At 34.6% G+C, this 23,440-nt stretch overlaps 1 protein-coding gene across 2 annotated transcripts in view; it reads left to right on the top strand.

Annotated features, from left to right (window-relative positions):
* ERCC8 (ERCC excision repair 8, CSA ubiquitin ligase complex subunit) overlaps positions 1–23,440 on the top strand; it is a 41,136-nt gene that overhangs the window by 6,554 nt on the left and 11,142 nt on the right. Inside the window, exons 3-9 of one of the 2 annotated variants that reach the window (XM_016198739.2) lie at positions 1,061–1,162; positions 4,668–4,791; positions 6,702–6,783; positions 7,842–7,910; positions 9,809–9,875; positions 12,815–12,915; positions 13,975–14,099. In XM_016198739.2, coding sequence (XP_016054225.1) covers positions 1,061–1,162; positions 4,668–4,791; positions 6,702–6,783; positions 7,842–7,910; positions 9,809–9,875; positions 12,815–12,915; positions 13,975–14,099 — 670 coding nt within the window. The remainder of the gene's footprint in view (positions 1–1,060; positions 1,163–4,667; positions 4,792–6,701; positions 6,784–7,841; positions 7,911–9,808; positions 9,876–12,814; positions 12,916–13,974; positions 14,100–23,440) is intronic. The other variant, XM_016198740.2, reaches the window with a different exon arrangement.

The raw sequence follows: 23,440 nt of genomic DNA, 5'->3' as shown, positions 1-23,440 counted from the left end.
AAATGAAGTTTCTTATCTAAGATGGTCAAAGAAATAAAATGTGAGTCAAAGGTTTTATATCCAGTCAAATTTTCAAGTACAAAAGGACAAATTGTCAATAACATACAGGAATTCAGGGATTACTGTTCTGAGGAGCCCTTTCTTAGTAATCTACCAGAGAATAAAATCAGAGAACCAGAATGAATAGACAGCAACATGAGGACTGATAGTGAGCAATAATAGCAAATAGCAGTACTCTATATAGATATGTAAATTCATAGATCTATCTCTCTTCCCTACTAGATTTTAAACTCTGGGAAGACAGGAACCATGCCTATCTTGTTCACAGTTGTATTAGAGACAGTGCCTAGCATGTTGCAGGTCTCTAAAGTTGAATGAATTGAGTAAAAATGTTCATAATGGAAGAAATCTAACATTTATTGATCCCTATTTTTTCCCCAGACAATATAAAAGGCACTTTGCATATTACTTTTATATTTACATCAGCTTTATGGTTTAGATGAAACTGTCACTCTTTTCTAAAATGTTTAAAGACTGAAACAGGTGAAGAAACTTGTCTAGGATTAGATAGCTAGCTAACATCAGTAATAATACTTGGTCTACCTGATTTCATTTCTATTTAGCACAGTTATAATTAGGACATTTAAACTTATTTTGTAATATTTTAAAGTTAACAAGTGTAAAAAAACAAACCTTCAGTATGGCATCACTTGCTGTCTTATTGCCTATCATCAGTTGTACTTTAGAACTCTTTGAGCAAAGAACTTTGAAGAACTACTTTTACTTCCTAGTAAGAAATATCTTTTGCCATAGTGTTTCTACTGTCCTTTGTGGTATTATGAAGATAAATTTTAAATGATCACATATTGAATCTATTCATATTCATTCTACAAATATTAGATTAAGAAAATTTAGTTTATTGAAGTCTATATTAATTTTTACTTGGTATATGTGGGCGTAATACATGTAGGTGTTTAAAGGTCAATAATTTTCAGAAATATGTAATCAAATAAATGAACTACATAAAATGATAAATTAATGTTAACTTTTTTATTATTAGCATGTTATCAGGTGGTTCAGATGGTGTGATTGTACTTTATGATCTTGAGAACTCCAGCAGACAACCTTGTTACACATGTAAAGCAGTGTGTTCTGTTGACAGGTGTGTATTAAAAATGTAATTCATTATTTTATAAAGAGTTGAGTGTTTTTTGCATCAAATGCAAACTATGAAAATAGCAGTCATATGAATGAATGTCTCAAGCAACTTGTTCACATGACATATTTACGTGGATATCCCTTGACATTTTCTTAAAAAATAATAACAAATTCAGGGGTAGCTGTTTTTAATATGACTTTCCCAAAACAATTTCGGCATTGGTTTTCAAAAGGATTTTATTTAAAAACTTTTGATTATGTGCTCTTTGTTCTATACTTACATAGCACACCTCAGTGACCTATTAGTTTTTAGTACCACTTAGAGTAAGATTCATATATGAGTCTCTCAGTTAATTACAAACACAAATTAGATTTTTCAGTTGATATTAATAGAATAAGAAGATTAATGGCTAGAAGCAATGAATATACTGACAATCCCTCACTGAACAGACACATCCACACACAGCCCTCTTACCTCTCTACTTATTTAAAGCTTCCTAACTTAAAAACATACCTCTCTTTGTCTTGAATTTTCTAACTCTACTGTCTTTCCAGTCTTGTGAGAATTATTTCTAATTCTTTAATAAAATGTTTTGTGACTTTGTTGTAATTTGTTCATAATGGTCATTTACTATTTGTCACCTCTGCCTGATCTGATGTTGAGCAGGCCTTTGAATTCACAGAATAAATAGGTGTTGAGAAAATGTTTTAAGAGGAAAAAGTCATGAGCATTAATATCAACAACTACTCTATTAAAGCTGTTCCCAAGGTGTTAGAATAGGTGTGTGAGTCCATGGAATGTTTGTGAGGAGATTTGTGATTGCTTCTTGGCTCTGGTGCTTCACTTTGGAAGTATAGATTCACGAAATATTTCTCTGAGCCTCAGATTATTCTTACAAGGTTTCTGTGAGAATTAAATGAAATATTACCTTTCAAAAAAGCATATTGGAAACTGTAAAGCCACTGTGTGAATGGAAAGTAATATAATTATAGGGAAACAGTACAAAGCGAGGTGCCATCTCCAATACTCTGAAATGTGGTTTCTAAGAGGCTTATACCATTTTATACTCTTCACTACTACCAAAAAAAAAAAATTTAAATTCTTAAGTGTAGAACAGTCATGTTCATTAAATTCATTTTTCTCTTATTTTATCTTAGATAACATTTAACATTGTTTAATTTGCTATATAGCAAAATAATATTTTCATATATACCACATGCTGTATAATGTTATTCCATGAAGGATTATGATCTGCTTTTCTAGTGTGTAAAGGCAAGTAAATGCTTAGCGCTTCAGTCTTTTGCTTTACTATGATTCACTGTCTTTAAAAGTATGACTTTGACTGTAAATGGGCATATAGTGAGCATCTTTACAGAATGAGTTTAAGTAGCGTATTTACATCCAAAGACTTTATAGACTAACTTTAAAAAATAGCTTCAGTAAAAATTGTTATTGAGTTAATGTGGCTTAGACTGTTTCCTAATATTTATTTTGGCTTTACTTAATATATTTGTTCTTGAACACCAGAAGGACTCCTTTCCTCTAACAAAATTCTTATTAAATGTCCATGAGAATAACAGATCATACATAGTAAGGGAATAATACCATATTATGTCCTATTTTAAATATAAAATATATATTTTCAGTTTAAAAATATAAGTGAGCTACATGTGACCAACACAGACTCTAAGCTCCACAGCTATGAGTAATTGCTAGCTATCCCTGGGGTTTGCATTACTGACTAGAGTTTTAGAGTCCCAGGCAGGATTGATGAAGCCCAGGACACATGTCCATGCCCTTACTGCCAAAGAGAAGAGAAAAAATGTCTAGAGCCTCTTGCTTTCTGTAATAAGAGGCAGGGTCCTGCCTTTCAATAAAACAAGGGGGATTTCCCTCAAACAGGAGGAGTTTGCATACTCAGCAGCCAAGAAAGGGGCAAATGTCCACTACAATCCACCCATTTGGCTGTTTAGCATCCAGACACACCTTTCTTCTCACACTTACCCTTTTTTCTGGGGAGGGGAAAAAATTTCAGCCTGACCTAATGCAGGTATTCACTGCATTATGATCAAAATGTATCATCCTCTTCCCCAGAGGGTGATGACCCTAAGTGTATTTAGTTACCATATCCAGCTCCAGTTCAAGATAATATCTATTTTCCCACTAGTTTTACATGATCTTATATCAATAATATGCAACCTCTGGACTCAGTTGGATAATTAACCTATTTAAACTAATGGAGGTAAGAGAAAGGAAAGAAAAGAAATTAAATTAAAGCATATATATGTATATCTATATATGACATAGAAACGGAGAAAATGTGGGTAGGCACTACAGTCCTTTTATTTTCGCAGCTGTCTCAAGGCCAGAACTTGCGCTTAAGACCTCCCTTCTTCATGTGCTCATTCTTCAGGTAGCAGCCCAGTGTTCAAAGTCCTTAACCCTGTATTGTGATCCAGACTTTGACCTTAAGGAATTGGAACTCATGAGGGTCCTATCTTCACATATTTGTAGTACTCTTCTGTTAACTTTTATCTTATATAAAATTTCTAACATATACAAAAGTAGAGAGAAGTATAATGAGCTATGTACACATCACTCAGCTTAACAACTATCAATCATAACTAATCTTGTTTCATCTCTACCCATATACCCACTCAGAGGGTTGTTTTGAAGCAAATCCAGAATCATATCATTTTATTCATAGTTATTTATGGCTCTAGAAGATAAGGACTTTATAAAACATAACCACAGTATCTCACATACACAATAATTTTTTATATTAAATATTCATTAGGTGTTTAAATGCCCCTCCATTATCTTGTGTTTCTGAACAGCCAGTTTGTTTGAATTAAGATTCAGTAAAGTGACACACTCTGTTGAGCACTGGTTCAGAGCACATACTGCATCCTTTAGGACTGCACATCACTCTCACAAAGTGGTGTCTTGTAGCTGATGTCATAACTGAGTCATCAACAGACCATGCTTCTATGGGTGATGGGTTACATAAGAATGGTGAATCCCACGGTCATTGCAGTTGCTTTTTTTTTTTTTTTTTTTGCCATAGAGTAAGTTCCTTGATCAGAAGTAGTATTGTGCTTGGTACCCTGGAAGTGTGTGAGGCATTTGACACTTCTAAGAATGATAGTGCTGATAAAATGATACTGGGAAGGGCAAATCCAAAACCAGAATAGATACCTCTTCCAGTAAGGAAAAATCACTGCCGCCTCCATGACCAGGTCCAGACATGAACTGGCTGATCCCTCCAGGCGACAGTACTGAAATAAACCTCATTTTAAGAGTCCTAGTAGGAAGCAGGCCTCTACATCACACTAGGGAAGCCTGAAACTAGAGGTGCCTGAACATCCTCTTTCCCTGAACAGTTGGAACACAGGCGTGTGATCTACATTTAGCCATTCATATCATCCTTCCTGAGACTGTTTGTTAATATAGTATCAGTTTCAAACTCACGTAAGTCAGTTTTTACATTTCAGTTACTATTTTGTAGATATCATCCTGATGTTCACAAATATAGTGTGGAGACTGTACAGTGGTATCCTCATGACACTGGCATGTTCACATCAAGTTCATTTGATAAAACTCTGAAAGTATGGGATACAAATACATTACAAGTAAGTATATTAAAACCTTTCCATATGGGTCTAGGATGACAAAGAATTTATTCCTAAACCATTTTAGTGTCATTATTTGCTAAGATGTCATGTACTAGATGTGAAAGCACTATAGTAGTTAAGGGGAGTTAGATTACTTGAGGCAAGTGTCTGAACCTCTCTCAGTTTCCTTATCTGTAAATGTGGGTAATGATTGTACCTTATAGAATGGTTATTAAGATTAAATAGGTCGCCTGGCTGGGCGTGGCTCACCTGGGATCCAGGCGATCAGGGTTCAATTCCCGGTCAGGGCACATGCCTGGTTGTGGGCTTGATCAATGACTCTCTCATCATTGATGTTTCTGTCTCTCTCTCTCTCCCTCTCCTTTCCTCTCTCTGAAATCAATAAAGATATATTTAAAAAAAAAAAAAAAAGATTAAATAGGTCAGCATATGTAAAGAAACTAGATCGGTGCCTATCATATAGTAAGTGCTCAAAAACCATTAGCTATTATCTTTATTATTTAAAGCTACTATATATATATTTTTTAACTTTATTTTTTTTTTAGTTTTTTAATTTATCTTTATTGTTGAAAGTATTACAGATGTTCCCTTTTTTCCCTATTGACCCCCTCCACCCCGCACCCACCCTTTGCCCCAGGTCTTCACCACACTATTGTCTGTGTCCATGGGTTATGCATATATGCATGTAAATTCTTTGCTTAATCTTTCCCCACCTTCCCTCCGAGGTTCTATAATCTCGTGGTCTAAGGAAGGAAATTGGATTTATCTCCTATTGACCTGAAACTTAGAGGAAAAGAAAGATATTAATATTATAGCTTAGTTAAGGTCAAGAGTAGATAATAGTTTTAATGATATTTGGTCAAATTTATATTTTTAGTGTTAATCTTTTTCCTGAGCCCTAGTTCCATATTTCTCTACCCGTCGACAGAACCTCTCTTACTTGAATGTAGTGTCATCTCCTCAAACTTAGCATGTTACAAACTGATCACTCCTCACATCCATTTAGTCCTCAATTCTTAGCAGTCTTCAGATTATCATATTTCTCTTCCCTCACCATCACCATATATCTAGACTACTACTAAAAACTGCTAAATGGTTTCCCTGCATTTTTCTTCCCACATTTTCCCAGGCAGAGGTCAGCCAACTGCAACCCACAAGTCTGGCTCATGGCCTATTTTTGTAAACAAAGTGTTATTGCAACACAAACGTGCTCCATTGTTGTCTATGTCCACTTTGATGCACTAATGTCAGAAATGAGTAGTTGGTCTGCACAGCCTAAAATATTTATAGCCTGGCCCTTTATGGAAAAAGTTTTCTGACCTCTGGTATAGATCAATGTGAGTATAGGTGCACAGAAGGCAGACATTTGGGATTACCCAGGTTTGAGGTATTGACTAGTGCAAGGATAACGACAAAAGAGGTGAAGAACACATGCTGGCTGTTGAAGTATCGGACCTTGGAATCCAAGCTCAAGAAGGCAAAGTGAAGTCAGGAAGAACTGTTAGGCATTCTGGGCTTTATTAGGATTTCTTGGAAGTAGTTGGGGGAAAGAAAGCTGAAAATGACAGATGATTTTAGTCTTATATAACTGAAAAGTATGGTTTTAAAGGAGGAACCCATTCTAGGTGAGGAGAATAAGATGATGAGTTGGAGGTTGTCTTAATTTCTGGGATTTATTAGAGAAAAACCATTTTTCTCACAAAAGGGAGAAAAGTGTTATTTATAATTTTATATTCATGTTTAAAATTTCAGGTTTTGAGGGTATTAACATTCCTATGTTTAGGTCAAATAAATTGCTAAGTCAATTTAAAAATTGCTAACAGTGTGAAAATAAGTAAATAGGAAATTTATTATTTTTTCTGACTCTAATTAGAACTTACACTTTTAAAATGTCTTTTGATTATCAGACTGCAGATGTATTTAATTTTGAAGAAACAGTTTATAGTCATCATATGTCTCCAGTTGCCACCAAGCACTGTTTGGTAGCAGGTTTGTACATGTTTTCTTTTGGTTTATAACATTTTGAAAACTTTCTCCCTTTTCATTTCTAGTTAGTTTTGATTTAGACATTTAACCCAGATGGAGATCACAATTCTTTAAAGAAAAAACCAGAAAGACAAGTATATGCTACTATTTATATTCAGTTTAACAAATACTGTGCAAGTCAGGCATTGTGCTAGTGGGTAGGATTCAAAGTTTAACTAAGAAGGCACCTTTCTGTTCCCAAAGAATTACTTTTAAACCACCAAAGTTTCAAAGATTTTACATGAACAAAATTTGACCACTTTTTCAATTCGACACAATAAAACAAGGAAATTATTTCCTTTTCTCTAAAATTGTGTGATTCAAATTAAACATCCATTTTTATGAAAGTACCTGCAACAAAAATGTTCATGTATATGGGGGGAAAAAGTTTTTTCTGGTATCAGGGGTCAGGTCCCTGTGACTTCGTTATTCTCTGGCACTGCAGGACCTCCTCACTTGTGGGCATCAGTCAGCTACTTTATCTGAAGAGAAAAGCTGAGCATTAAATTGTCTTTGAGATCCACTCAGTCTGTGTCCAGAGTGTCTGGACTCTATTACTAGTGATTATAAATATTTCATTATCAACAAAACGAAACAACTAATTTGAGATGATAAAATAGTATAGACTTATATACCACATTGTATCAATACACATTTCTTGAGTTTGGTATTGTACTGAAGTTACCTAATATATCACTATTGGGGGAACCTGATTGAAGGGTACACAAGGGCCTTTCTGTACTACCTTTGCAACTTCCTGTGAACAAATACAATTATTTCTAAATTAAATGTTAAAAAATAATGCAATAATAAAGTCTTAGTACTAAAATATAACTACCATTAAAATAAGTTTTCTAGTTATAAACATTAAAAACCATTTGATGTATATTTTTAACATATATTTTCATATTTCTTCATGGATGTAGTGGAAATGTCATAATTCATAATGGTATTTTCTTATTTCCTTTTGATGGTGATTTATAATAAAATTATCTTAAACCATCTCTGTTTTTGTTTTACAGTTGGCACTAGAGCTCCCAAAGTACAACTTTGTGACTTAAAGTCTGGATCCTGTTGCCACATTCTACAGGGTATTTTTTATTTGTAACAACAACTACTCTGAGTAAACCATTGAGTAAAAAGAAACATTACTAACAATGTATTCTTTGTAAGTGACATGACTGATGTATTTTGTGCTAGTTGTTAAAAGTCAACAGGGAAATAAAGATCCTTCTGTGCATTATTCTTATAAAACTGAACTATTGAGGAGATATTTATATGAACAATGGCCATAGGGAGAGCTCAAAGGTTATGAAAGGTCTAACTAAAAACCTTGTGTTATTTTCTTTTTTTTTTTAATCCTCACCTGAGGATATTTTTTCCATTGCTTTTCAAAGAGAGTAGAGGGGAAAGAGAGAGAGAGAGACAGAGAGAAACATCTATGAAAGAGAGACACATCGAGTGGTTGCCTCCTGCACGCACCCTGACCTGGGCTGGGGATTGAGCCTTCAATTGAGGTACACACCCTTGGCTGGAATTGAACCTGGGACCCTTTGGTCTGTGGGCCAATGCTCTAACCACTGAGGTAAATCAGCTAGGGCTCCTTGTGCTATTTCTACGTGTAAATAAACTACTTATGAAGCTTACATGAGTACATTTGTCCCATGAACATCGTCTAATACTGTTCTGGCTGAATAAAGGTTCTTAAAATTTAGGTGCATTGTTTTTTCCTCAGTAAAAATATTTTAGAAAAAGATATTGAAATAATACTGTGGTAAAGGTAAATTAAATTATTTTTGTTACTTTTTTTTTTTTTTAATATATCTTTATTGATTTCAGAGAGAGGAAGGGAGAGGGAGAGAGAGATAGCAACATCAATGATGAAAGTCATCATTGATCAGCTGCCTCCTGCAGCCCCCTGCTGGGGATCGAGCCGGTAAACCCCAGCATGTGCCCTGACCAGGAACTGAACCTCAATCTTCTGGATCCTAGGCCGATGCTCAACTGCTGGGCCATACCTGGCTGGGCTGTTCTGCTACTTTTTAAAATCAGTATTAGGTCATCTCATTCTAAACAATGAAAAAATGGGGTATAATTCAGAAATATACGCCTTTATTCATCTCTGAGAAACACATAATAAATATATAAGGAAAACTCGGTGAGATAGATAACATTTGTTTTATATCATCATGAATTTCTATTTAATATAAGCTAGGTAGATCAAAACAACTGATTTGAATAGTTCAGTTAGGTTAAAATGAATTAAACTGCTGAAAACACATATCCTGTGAACTTATCACCTGTGCTTTCTAGGAAAAATATTTTATACAAGTGTTTTATTATAATCATGAATAAAAATAATTTTTTCTCTTTTATAACTTTCTGAAAAGTTAGAAAATATTTTTATTGTTTAGAATGTTTATCTTCTTTGGTTTGTTGCAGTGGCTTTTGCTGTAGAGATAAGTAAGAGCTTAACCTATTTCGCTTATTGATGGATTGAGTTGTTAGGGCCCAAGGGTGGGGAACACCCCGCCTGCGGGTCTTATTTCACCTGTGTAATCATTTGTTCTGGCCCTGCCAAGACAACCGCAGGCAGAACTCAAAATTCAATAAATCTAGGAGCTTTTTTCATAGGTAATTTTTAAGTTGATAATTTCGTATGATGTTATAAATATCCAAATGTCCCTTGGCAGAAAAGAGGTTCCCCACCCCTGTAATTAGGCCAACAGCTGTATTTAAAAAGGAAGATTCACTTGCTCTGCCTGTTCTTTCCAAAGTAAAACCAAGCCTTTTATAATAAAATACCATATGTGAGAAATGCTCATACACTTCACATTAATATTCAAACATTCTTATAAAAGTGAAAAAAAGATTATATCAATTTACCTTTAATATTTAGTCTTCACTTTCTTCAGAATCAAAATTAATTGCACTGTATCTTTTGATTTTCAAATGTTTTGCAAGACTTTTCATAGAGATGTGTTTGCAGGTCACAGACAAGAAGTACTGGCAGTCTCCTGGTCACCACGTTATGACTATATCTTGGCAACTGCAAGGTAAATTGCAAATTAGTTGGTTTTGAAGTTAATAATGAATGAAAAACATGTTTAAAAGAGCATATTTATGTAAGATGCATGTTTAGTTATCTATTAGGTCATTAAAATTAAGTAATTAAGTTGCAGATTTTAATTCATATCACCAAAAGAAATCTTTCTTTGCATCAAAGTTCTAATCCTGACTATCCATCTTGATGGCACTCACCTTTTAAAGTAGAGAAAACAGGAGAATCAGTGTAGCAGTGCAAATCTAGTACTGCCGGAAAAACAGGAAAACAACTGTGTTGTGTCATTTTTGCATATAAAAGTATAGCACTGTTAATTTTTATTCATTTTCTTTAATCCAGAATTATTTTGAATGTTTCAACACATCTGTCCATTCATTGATTCAATTTACTAATATTTAAAGACTGCCTACCATGTGCCAAGCATTGTACTAGGGACCCAGAGTTAACCAAGGCATATATTTCCTACAGTCCAATAAGGGGTAGTCAGAAAAACCCACGATTACAGAACATCTTGAAAAATGCTTTAATAGAGTTATGTCTCTGAGAGGTGTAAAATGGGAAAAGAGAGCAGAGCACTTAACTCTGAGAGGACCAAGGGTTTGGGGGGTTTTGTTTGTTGAAGGGAAGAGTCTTACCTATTTAAATGCTGAAAGGAAAGTACCAGGAGAGAGGAATTGGTGAAGATAAGAAATGAAGGGAATAGTTGTTGCTTCAGGACCTTAAACAGAAGCAAGAGGGTAGTATCAAGGGTCCAGGTGGAAGGAGGATACTTCATTTGACACATGAAGGGCACTGTGAGACCAAATGGAAGGAGGAAAAGGTAGACAAGAATACAGTTAAATTTGCAGAGATCTCAAGAAATGCAAACCTAGTAGCCTCTATGTTTTTTTAGTGGAGTAGAACTTCATGTCACCTATTGAAAATACTGGAATGGGAATACAGTCTTAGGGAAAGTAGTGAAGGTTTGGATGAACGGTTTTAACGATTGGGTGAGAGGTCTGGTTAGGGGCACACAAGGATGCTGGACAGTGTTGTGTGCATAGTTGAAGGCATCGACCACAGTTGTACGAAGTCACAGAAGCCAAAACATTAAGTGTCACAGACTTAACAACTGTGTGAAAATTGTTAAAAGTCATGAGTATAAGGAAGGAAATGCAATCACAAAAAGGCTTATAGGAGGGGATCAGGTACCTAATGAGATAGATGTATGTGTGTCAGAGTAAGAAAATTAAACTAAAGGGATAGAATTAGTAGTCAGAGATTTTGATACAGACTTTTTTTTTTTAATCCTCACCCAAGGATATTTTTTCCATTGCGTTTCAGAGAGAGGAAGGTGGAGAGCCAGAGGGGAGGGACGGGGAGAGGGAGAGAGACACATCAATTGGTTGCCTCCTGCTCAAGCACCGATTGGGGGCTGGGGATTGAGCCTGCAAAAGAGGTATGTGCCCTTGGCCAGAATCAAACCTGGGACCCTTCAGTCCACGGGCCGATGCTGTAACCTCTGAGCCAAACCGGCCAGGGCTGATACAGATATTTTAATAAAATGTTTTGCAGAAGTATTATTACAAAACTATTCAGATTAGTTTTATAAAGATATGTGTCTGGATTTTTATAAAGCTGCTAGCCCTCCCTCTCTGTCACAGTTTAGTCCCCAAAGATAATTTGTTAATAGTTTGCAGAATGTGATGTTGAAACTAAAAATTTCTGAAGTTGAACAAGAATGTAGAATGTAGCCTTAAGAGGTTGGCTGAAGAGGTGTGAAGGTGAGGAACTAGGTGCTGGTTGTGGGTTTATACTAGGGCAAATTTACATTGTTTCTGCCTAAATGGAATTTCCTCAAATCACAGGGAGGCTAAGAGTTGTTCAGTTCTCAGAGTACCCTTGAAATTTGAATCAGTACCAAAGTGGTCTTAGTAATCGATGTTAGGAGTCAGATATCTCTAAATCTAATCTGTTTCAGAGGAGACTTACATCCTTACACTCATCCCATTGCACACATTTTCCTCAGCTGGGAAGAAATAAAACCAACTTGGGAAACTGCTAGTTTTTTGCTGACTCTTCTAACTGGCTAGGTTTGGTGGTGATCTGTGAAATGAATCAAGGTTATAGGAAGAGATAAATCATATGTACATATATATGATTTATAAATCATACATATACATGATTTATAAATAAGAAATAGGTTTATAAAAGGCAATGCAATGGTCTTTCTAATTAAAATGGCCTGGATAAATCCAATGGAATATTGTTGAGGTCTTTGTGACAATATGAAAGCATCAGTTGAATTGATTAATATTGTCTTTAGTTGAGAAGCTGAAATTAATGTGTGATCATGGTTTTGCCTTTCTTCTTTTCACTTCCTTGAAATAAAATGAAAATAAATATCTAATTTCTAGAAGACATTAAATTTAGTTCTTATATATCAGGCAAAGATTGATTTGAGTACAGGAAACCAAATGAAAATACATTATTCTTATTATTCACTTTGTTCTTATTTTTATCGTATAAAATGGGGGGGGGGAGGGAAGCCCACCAAATTCATGCCAAATGAATTTTTAAGCAAAATGAAATTAGTTAACTGCTTGATTGTCTAGACAACACTTGAATAATAAACAGTAGTAAGGATGTAGGGAGAAACTTGCTTAAGCAACAAGCTCTAAGCCTATCTAGTCCTTGAGGAGAAAGATGTTCATATCATTAAAAATAAAATGAAAAGCAGCAGAATGCTGTCCTTGTATCCAAAGAAGCTTACCTTTTTTTCTTATTTTTTACTTCTCTGTCCTCCTATTGAATGTTTGCTGAAAAGGCAAAAGTACAATAATCCAAATATACAAATATTCACAAACCTCTATATGCCATTATACTGGAAAGGTAGATGAAGAGCAGTCACTGTCCTGGTTATATGTCATTGTAACATTTGTTTCTTCTCAGTGCTGACAGTAGAGTAAAATTATGGGATGTGAGGAAAGCATCAGGATGTTTGATTACTCTTGATCAGCATAATGGGGAAAAGTCACAAGCTGCTGAATCAGGTAATGAAGAATGCACTACTATGGAAATATAACAATGATAGTATTTTTATATTGAAATTTTGAATGAAACTAAATAATAAATATATATTGACAAATGAAAAATTTTGTGATTTTTATAAAAGGCATTCACAATAAGTCAATTTCTTAATTTAAATAAGTTATTGTTGTCTTTCTTGAAGATACAAGTAAGTATGGCATTTCATTATTCCTGAATTTTCAAGTCAAGAAACTTTTCTGGATTAACTTGTTACCTTTTTTATTCCTCCAATGACACCAACTAATACAAATTCAGTGCCACTTAGAAAGTTCCAATAAATTAGAGGAATAGTAACATTTAGTGACCATTATGTCAGAATAAAATTTGCAAGTTGTGTTAAATATGTCAGCTGCAATCCAGGTAATAAAGTACCTCAATTGTATTTTTACAATGGAATTTATTTTTTGTGTAGGTTAGAATTCTGATTCAGAATTAATTCTGGACCAGAAATATAGTAGGATGAACTATATAAAATCTATAATTGTTTTAATAATCTTTTAACTTAAATTAATCAGACTAGTAAGAATTATGCTTTCTCAAAGTTGTTTATTTTGATAGTAATATAAATTTTGATTGAGGCTATAGCAGTTGTCTTCCCATTAAATTTTTTTAATAGGAAATGTTAGTATTAATGATTTTTAATAGTCCATGGAATGATTTTTAGATTAAAAATGGAAATAGTATATAAGAAGTCTGAAAGGTGTTTAAAATTTTAGCGTAAAACTATGCATGTAATTGAGTTTTATAGCACAGCTTATTCTTTGAAGACAAATATATTTGGCAGGACTTTTTTCCCTTTGGTTTTTCAGTTTTTCTCTCTTTTTTTTTTTTTTTGTGGTTCTAATTTATAGCACTTATCATATTCAAATAATCCAAAATGATTAATTTTAAATATAATCAACTTATATATTTTAAGTAATTCAGATAGTTGTCATTTAATATGTTTAAATTAGTAGATCATCAAGCATTAAATGTGTGCTGAATACAAGAACAGATAAACTAAACTGTATTTTTCATTGCAGCAAACACTGCTCATAATGGGAAAGTTAATGGCTTATGTTTCACAAGTGATGGGCTTCACCTACTCACTGTTGGTACAGATAATCGAATGAGGCTCTGGAATAGTTCCAATGGAGAAAACACACTAGTAAGAAATTTTAAATACCTCCACCTTTTGAATATAAATTAAAGAAATGGATTGTGTGATATACTTGATTTTTTTTCCTGTGGATTTAACTCTGTCTCTTAACTCTGAATCACAGCTTTCTTTTTATAATATTTTTCCATTATGTGAACTAGTAATTCTCAACTCAAGACAACTGACCCCACCTTACCTCCACAGCATTCTCCCTACTTAGTGGAGAATCAGTGCTCTAGTGAGCCACTGTGCCTAATGGCAGGTACCATATCTCTCAGGTATGTTGGGGAATAATAAAGATTGGGGATAACTGACATAAAGTTATAAAGTAAAATGTCAAATTTTACACTATATTTGACTTGTAAACAAAACCCAAAATGAGTGATATAGTACGAAGAACATGTAGTACTTTAATCCTGAAATAAATGTGTTTTAAAGGTGCTAGATTCTTATGTGGCAATTGATTTCTAGTACTTTTTAAAAATTTATGTTATGGTCCTTACCAGGCGTACCAATAGTTTAGTAACTTTCAGTGTAAGCTACCAAAAGTTTATAATTTGGTGGTAATAATAATAGCTAACATTTATTGAGAGTTATGTGCCAATCCTGTGCTAATAAAAATTAACATTTAATATATGTGCTGGAGCATATATGGTCTTATTTAATCACCACATCAACACTATGAAGGCAGTACTTTTTAAAACACCCCTTTTTTTTTTAATCCCACTTTCCCCAGAATTCTCTTTTGCTTTTTTATTTAAATTAATAAACTTTATCTTTAGAGCAGTTTTAGGTTCACAGAAAAATTGGGTGGATAGTATAGAGAGTTCCCATATACTCCAATTAACACATACACACACACAAAACCTCCTCCTCTATCAATATCCACACCACGGTGTTACATATGTTACAATTGATGATCACACAGCGACACATCATTATCACCCAAAATACATAATTTTTATTAAAGTTCACGCTTAATGTTGTACATTCCAGTGGATTTAGATAAATGTATACCAACATGTATCCACAGTGTAGTATCATAGGGAGTAGTTTCACAGGCTTAAAAATCCTCCGTGATCTACATATTCATCCCTCCCTCCCCAACCCATGGCAAGCACAGAGATTTTATTGTCTCCATAGTTTGACCTTTTCCGAAGTGTCATGTAGTTGAAACCATACAGTATGTAGCCTTTTCAAATTGGCTCTTTTCACTTAGTAATATGCATTTAAGTTTCCTCCATATTTTTACATGGCTTGGTAGCTCATTTCTTTTTTGTGCTGAATGATATTTCATTATCTGTATGTACCACAATTTATTTATTCACCTACTGAAGGACACCTTGGTTGTTTCCAACGTTGGGCAATTAAGAATAAAGCTGCTATAACCATTGTGTACAAGTTTTTTGATGGATATGAGTTCTCAACTTCTTTGGTTATATACCAAGGAGTGTGGCTACTCAGTCATATGGTAAGAGTGTTTAGTTTTGTAAGAAATTTCCAACTGTCTTGCAAAGTGGCTGCACCACCTTTCATTCCCACCCTCACTGAATGAGAATTTGTTTTTCCACATCCTCTCTAGCGTTTGGTGTTGTCAGAGTTTTGAATTTGGGTCATAGTAATAGTTGTGTAGTGGTATCTCATTGTTTTTATTTATAATTCAATAATGACATAAGATGCTAAATATCTTTTCATATGTTTATTTTCAATCTCTGTATCTTCTTTAATAAAATGTCTATTCAAGTAGTTTTCCCATTTTTAATTGTTATTTATTTTCTTATTGTTGAGTTTTAGGAGTTCTAAGTATATTTTGAATGAGTTTTTGTTTTTTTTCCCACCCCACTCCCAGGCCTCCTCCATAGCAATGTCTGTGTCCGTGGGTTATGCTTATAAACATATAAGTTCTTTGATTAATCTCTCCCCACCCACTCCCCCACCCCCACCTTGCCTCTGAGATCCTCAGTCTGTTCCATGCTTCTGTGTCTCTGGATCTATTTTGCTCATCAGTTTATTTTGTTTATTACATTCCACATATAAGTGAGATCATGTGGTACTTGTCTTTCTCTGACTGGCTTATTTCACTTAACATAATATTCTCCAGTTCCCTCCATGCTGTCCCAAAGGATAAGAGATCCTTTTTTATAGCTGCACAGATTTCCATGGTGTAAATGTACCACAGCTTTTTTATCTCCTCATCTACTGATGGGCACTTGGGCTGTTTCCAGATCTTAGCTATTGTAAATTGCACTGCTATGAACATAGAGGTGCATAAATTGGTGTTTCGGATTTCTTAGGATATATTCCTAGAAGTGGGATCATTGGGTCAAATAGCAGTTCAATTTTTAATTTTTTGAGGAAACTCCATACTGCTTTCCATAGTGGCTGCACCAGCCTGCATTCCCACCAGCAGTGTACCAGGGTGCCCTTCTCTCCACACCCTCGACAGCACTTGTCATTCGTTGATTTATTGGTGCTACCCATTCTGACAGGTGTGAAGTGATACCTCATTGTGGTTTTAATTTGCATTTCTGTGATGATTAATGACTTTGAGCATTTTTTCATATGTCTCTTGGCCATCTGTATGTCCTCTTTGGAGAAGTATCTATTTAGGTCCTTTGCCCATTTTTTAATTGGATTGTCTTCCTTTTGTTAAGGTGTATGAGTTCCTTATATATTTTGGATATTAACCCTTTATCAGATGCGTCATTGGCAAATATGTTCTCCCATACAGTGGGCTCCCTTTTTGTTTTGTTGATGGTTTCTTTTGCTGTGCAGAAGCTTTTTATTTTTATGCAGTCCCATTTGCTTATTTTCTCCTTTGTTTCTCTTGCTCTAGGAGAGGTATCAGCAAACACATTGCTACGAGAAATGTCAGGTTTTGCTGCCTATGTTTTCTTCTAGGATTTTTATGGTTTCACGTTGTACATTTAAGTCTTTCATCCATTTTGAGTTTATTTTTTTGTATGGTGTAAGTTGGTGGTCTAGTTTCACTTTTTTGCATCTACCTGTCCAATTTTCCCAGCAGCATTTATTGAAGAGACTGTCCATTGTACATTCTTGCCTCCTTTGTCAAATATATTTTGACCATAATGGCATAGGTCAATATCTGGGTTCTCTGTTCTGTTCCACTGACCTATATGTCTGTTCTTGTGCCAGTAACAGGTTGTTTTGATTACAGTGGCTTTGTAGTATAACTTGATATCTAGTATTGTGATCCCTCCAACTTTGTTCTTCATCAAGATTGCCGTGGTTATTTGGGATCTTTTTTGGTTCCATATAAATATTTGAAGTGTTTGTTCTATATCAGGGAAATATGCTGTTGGCATTTTAATAGGGATTGCATTGAATTTATAGATTGTTTTGGGTAGTATGGACATTTTAATTATGTTAATTCTTCCAATCCATGAACATGGTATATTTTTCCATTGGTTTATATCTTCCTCTATTTCTTTTTTCAGTGTCCTGTAGTTTTCCGAGTACAGGTCTTTTACATCTTTGCTTAAGTTAATTCCTAGGTACCTTATTTTTTTAGTTGCAATAGTAAATGGGATTTTTTTTTTAGTTTCTCTCTCTGAGAGTACATTATTGGTGTATAAAAATGCCATTGATTTCTGGGTGTTAATTTTGTATCCTGCTACCTTGCTGAATTCATTTATTAAATCTAGTGGTTTTTTGGTGGAGTCTTTAGGATTTTCTCAATATCATGTAGTCTGCAAATAATGACAGTTTTACTTCCTCCTTTCCAATTTGGATGTCTTTTATGTTTTCATCTTGTCTGATTACTGTGGCTAGGACTTCCAGTACTATGTCGAATAAGAGTGGTGAAAGTGGTCACCCCTGTGTTGTTCCTATTCTTAGGGGAAATGGTTTTAGTTTTTGCCCATTGAGTATGATGTTGGCTGTAGGTTTGTGATATGTGGACTTTATTATGTTTGAGGTATGACCCCTCTATTCCCACTTTGCTGAGAGTTTTTATCAAAAATGAGTGTTGGATTTTATCAAATGCTTTTTCTGCATTGATATGATCATGTGATTTTTGTCTTTCAGTTTGTTTATGTGATATATCACTTTTATTGATTTGCAGATATTGTACCAGTCTTGCATCCCTGGAATAAATCCCACTTGGTCATGGTGTATGACATTTTTAATATATTGCTGCATCCAATTTGCTAATATTTTGTTGAGGATTTTAGCATCTATGTTCATCAGGGATATTGGCCTGTAATTCTCTTTCTTTGTAGTGTCTTTATCTGGTTTTAGAATAAGGCTAATGCTGGCCTTATAAAAAGAGCTTGGAAGTCTTCCTTCTTCTTGGATTTTTTGAAATAGTTTGAGGAGGGTAGGTGTTAATTCTTCTTTGAGTGTTTGGTAAAACTCCCCTGTGAAGCCATCTGGGCCAGGGCTTTTGTGTGATGGAAGCCCTTTGATTACTGCTTCAACTTTATCAGCAGTTATCAGCCTATTCAGGTTTCTGATTCTTCCTGATTGAGTTTTGGAAGATTATGTTTTTCTAGGAATTCGTCCATTTCATCCAGGTTGCCCAGTTTGGTGGAGTATAGTTGTTCATAGTATTTTCTTACAATCCTTTGTATTTCTGTTGGGTCAGTTGTTATTTCATCCCTTTCATTCCTGATTTTGTTTATTTGGGTCCTCTCTCTTTGTTTCTTGATGAGTCTGGCTAAAGGTTCATCAATCTTGTTGATCTTTTCAAAGAACCAGCTCTTGGTTTCATTGATCTTTTGTATTGTTTTTTCAGTCTTTATGTCATTTATTTCTGCTCTGATCTTTATTATTTCCTTCCTTCTACTTACTCTGGTTTTTTATTGTTGTTCTCTTTCTAAGTCTTTAAGCTGTAGGGTTAGAGAGTCTTTTAGAAGTGTTTCTTGCTTTTTGAGTTAGGCTTTTAGTGCTATGAACTTCCCTTTCAGGACTGCTTTCATTGTGTCCCATAGATTTGGAGTTGTTGTGAGTTCATTTTCATTTGTTTCCAGGAAGTTTTTTATTTCTTTCTTAATATCTTTGGTAACCCATCATTGTTTAAAAACATGCTATTTGGCCTCCATGTATTTGAATGTTTTTTAGTGTTTTTATTGTAATTGATTTCTAATTTCATACCATTGTGACCCAAGAAGATGCTTGATATGATTTCAATCGTCTTGAACTTCTAGAGACTTGCTTTGTGTCCTAACATGTGGTCTGTCTTTGAGGATGTACTGTGTTCACTTGAGAAGAATGTATATTCTGCAACTGTGAGGTGGAATGTTCTGTAAATGTCAGTTAAATCCATCTGATGTAGTATGTCATTTAGGATCCCTGTTTCCTTGGTGATTTTTTGTCTGGAAGACCTGTCCAGTGAAGTCAGTGGGGTGTGAAAGTCCCCTGGTATGACTTTATTGCTATCTCTCCCTTCAAGCCCTCTAGAAGTTTTTTTTATAAATTTAGGTGCTCCTATACTGGGTGCATATATTTTATCAGGGTTATATCCTCCTGTTGGATCGATCCCCTTAGTATTATGTAGTGATCTTTCTTGTCTCTCATTATGGTCTTCATTTTTAAGTCTATTTTGCCTGATATGAGTATTGCTACCCCAGCTTATACCCATTTTATACATGAGGAAATGAGACATAAAATGGTTAGATAACTTGCCTGAGTTTACACAGGTAGAAAAGCAACAGAGTTTGACTCTAGATTTCACTCTCACCATAATGCTAATTACAGTTTACAGTCAATATTATTTTGTATTAGTTTCAGGTATTTGGCATAGTGGTTAGATAATCATATACTTTGCAAAGTGATCCCCCTGATATTTCAGGTACCCACCTGGCACCATACATAGCTATTAAAATATTGACCGTATTTCCTATGCTGTACTTACTTCCCTATGACAATTTTGTAACTACCAGTTTGTACTTCTTAATCTCTTCGCCTTTGAGTCCTCCAACCACCCTCCCCTCTGGCAGCTATCAGTCTGTTCTCTGCATCTATGAGTCTGTTTCTGTTTTGTTTGTTCATTTATTTTGTTCTTTAGATGAAATCACATGGTATTTGTCTTTATCTGACTTATTTTACTTAGCATAATACCTTCTATGTCCATCCATGCTGTGGCAAATGGTAAGATTTCTTCTTTTTTTATGGCTGATTAATAATATTCTATTGTATATGTCTACCTCAGATTTTTTTTTACACTCATCTGTTGATGGGCACTTTTGTTGTTAAAGCATTTATTTAATACCTTAAGGTAGATATTAATATTAATCATGTTCCTTTCTTTAATCATCCTTTGTAGCTAATTCTCTTTTACATAGTCTAGTATCACTTTCATTATTAAATACTAATTTTACTATAAGGTCAAAATCGTTTATACTTTGTAATTCTTCATATTCTTTATGAAATACTTCTCCATTATGTTTCAAGCTGGAAACTTAGGCATTGCGAATTTTAGTTTAGAATCTTCCATTCATTATATTGTACCTGTTCCTAAGTAGGCCACACCTTCCTTTTCTCATTTGATTTATTTGTTTAATAAATATTTATTGAGCACTTCCTATTTACAGTATTATTCAGCAGTAGACAAAACATAGGAAAGTCCTATCCTCATGGAGCCCACATTCCAGGGAGAGGAAGAAAGACATCTATCTATCAATCAGTAAATGAAGAGATGGATGGGTAGATAAAATATGCATTAGATACAGTAAGCGCTATGAAGAAAAGTAAGGAAAAGAGCATAGAAAATACTGGGAAAGTGGAGTTGCTGATTTTCCATAGGTGTCAGGTAGTCTAATTTTAAAGATGACATTTGCCCTGAAGGAAATGAAGGAGTGCACCATCAGATATCTGGGAGGAAAGTATTCCAGGCAAAGAAAGGAAGAAAGAACAAAGACCCTGAAGTAAGAGCATGCTTGAAATACCCAAGGAACCTCTAAGATACTCTTGTGCTGGAATCCAGGAAGCAAGGGAGAGAATAACAGGAGGGGAGGAACAGAAACAATAGGACACCAGAGCATATAGGCCTGTGGGCCTTTTAGGGCTTAGGCTTTTCCTGTGGGTGAGATGGATAGTCACTAACGGCTTTTGAGTGGAGAGATGACAGGGTCACTCTGGAAAAATTGGCATGTGCATCAAAAGTGAATGTGCTAAATATAAATGGTATTGAATATGTACATAAATTGTCAATGTGATTTTATTCCATTTTTCTATCCTTACCCTATCTATGGATTTTTGCTAGTAAGTTCATATCTTGAATACTGTGTTTAGGATGGATAATAAATTTTAAAATGGACTTGATCAAAGTAAAAGTCCTTCATGCAAAGGTGACTAGAGTATCCCAGAAACTCACCTACAAAGGATACTTAAAGTAATTTGGACATTGATCTCAGTAAAAGTAACTCTGTCTTCAGAGTAACACACTGTCTTCAAATATTTAAAGGGCTGTCAGACAAAATAAGAAAGAAATTCCATTCCTGCCATTTAGTAACTGAGGACATTAGGCGATTTATTTACCTCATGAAGAACAGCAGTCAGAGTTTGTGTCTCCATCATGTAAGACAGTATTATTATATACTAAAACAGGAATTATAAGGGTAGGATGGAAGTGTGTAACTAGTAGTGCTGTACCAGCTAAATAATAGGCATATGCCTAGATAATAACTATTATATGGTGTTGTCTTATTAGTAGTCCCTTATTGGTTTAAAAAATTTTTATAAATACATGCTTCCAATATATCTGTAGTCATGAATTATATACAAATACTATTGTGAGTCTATATATTTTATAAAAGCTTAATTTCTTATTTTTTAGATTAAAATGAAATAGAAATAGAAATTCTCATATTTTCTTCTCACGCCTTAATGGATCATTTTGCAGACTCCCTGAGGTATGGGAACTGCACTTTAGAGACCTTTGCCTTAGAGTACAGAGTGAGAACATGCAGGAACAGTTCACAGAGAGGCAGCTTTTGGCATAACAAAAGAAAAAATTTCAAAGTAGCCATTCTGGTTCTTACTGTTTAGTTACTGGCATTATCTTTCACAGGTCACCAGTGTCTAGAAACTGGGAGTCTATCCTTTATTCTTTCTTATTCCTTGTTGCAGCTATGAAATCAATTACAAATCCTATTAATTCTCTTATCTTGATTTTTACCCCCCTCATATCTCTTTTCCCTTCCAACCTCACTCATGATCTCTCTATTTAATTACTCTAACATCCTTCTAACTTTTCCCAAACATCTCCTAGTGGAAGTTTTTCATTGTTTTCTCAATACTCTCAGGTTATTGAAACTGAATGCCTTTGCCTCTTGTGCACAAGGCCTTTATAAGCTGTATCCTCTAACTTACCAGCTTTATGTCTTGCCACTTTCCCACCTTTACCCTGTCCTTAGCCACGGAACTACTTAAGAGTTACTCTAAGTATACCATGCTCTCTTGGCCTTCCATTCTGCTGCAGAGACTGTTACCTTTGCTTTAGGTACCACTCCTCTCCTTCCTGTCCTAGCTGCTTCTCAGCTTTCAAGATTCTCCTCAAGCACAACCTTTCTTTAACTCCTCTAGTCTAGCATAGATGCTTTCAGAGTACCTAGTGCTTACTTGTGTTACAATGTACTGTGATCATCACCTTATGGAATGAAAGAAAAATAATTTAGAACAATGTGGCACAGTGCTTTTTTATTAGTAGTCTAGATTCAGTTTCTTATTGTCATTTACTAGCCAAGAGACCTTGATTGAAATACCCATTCTGTTTTCTTTTTGTATGATAATGCTGCCTATCTCATAGTATTGGTTTGGGTATTACATGAAATAATGCATGTAAAACATTTAGCACATTGTCTTATACTTACAGCAAATGTTGACATTTCAGTGAATGTTACCTGTCATTACTATTAATTAAGCTGTTTGACAGTAAAATGAGATGTTTTGTGATGGAATCTCTGCATCATGGTAGCTGTTTACTTAGTGACTAGATGTATATATTTGCTGGGACAATAAAAGGGATTCATAAGATAGGGAATTGGATTTGCCATCATCATATCCCAAGTATATGATTTTCCTGTTCTATCAAAATATTTTCAAAGCCTGTGCATAACACCTTTAAGACATAGCCAAAAGTAGCCTGTTCCTCCACAGTAATTTCATAATAATATAGGTCATGCCATTTATCATACTGCTTTTGGTAAGCATTTATAGATATAAAATGGGAGCCTTAGATAATCATCTAGCATAGTATATGACACATAGTAAGCACTTAGTAATTGGTAAATCCCTCCTTTCATTAATCTGTTATTATAACTTTATTCCAATAGGCATTGAAAATATATTGATAGTTTTGAGCCCATAGGTGATTTAATCACAGCAAT

The sequence above is a fragment of the Miniopterus natalensis genome, chromosome 3, assembly GCF_054644295.1.
Source record: "Miniopterus natalensis isolate mMinNat1 chromosome 3, mMinNat1.hap1, whole genome shotgun sequence".
Classification (NCBI taxonomy): domain Eukaryota; kingdom Metazoa; phylum Chordata; class Mammalia; order Chiroptera; family Miniopteridae; genus Miniopterus; species Miniopterus natalensis.
The sequence above is the reverse complement of the archived record's forward strand: the minus strand, read 5'-3'. Positions and strand labels throughout refer to the sequence as shown.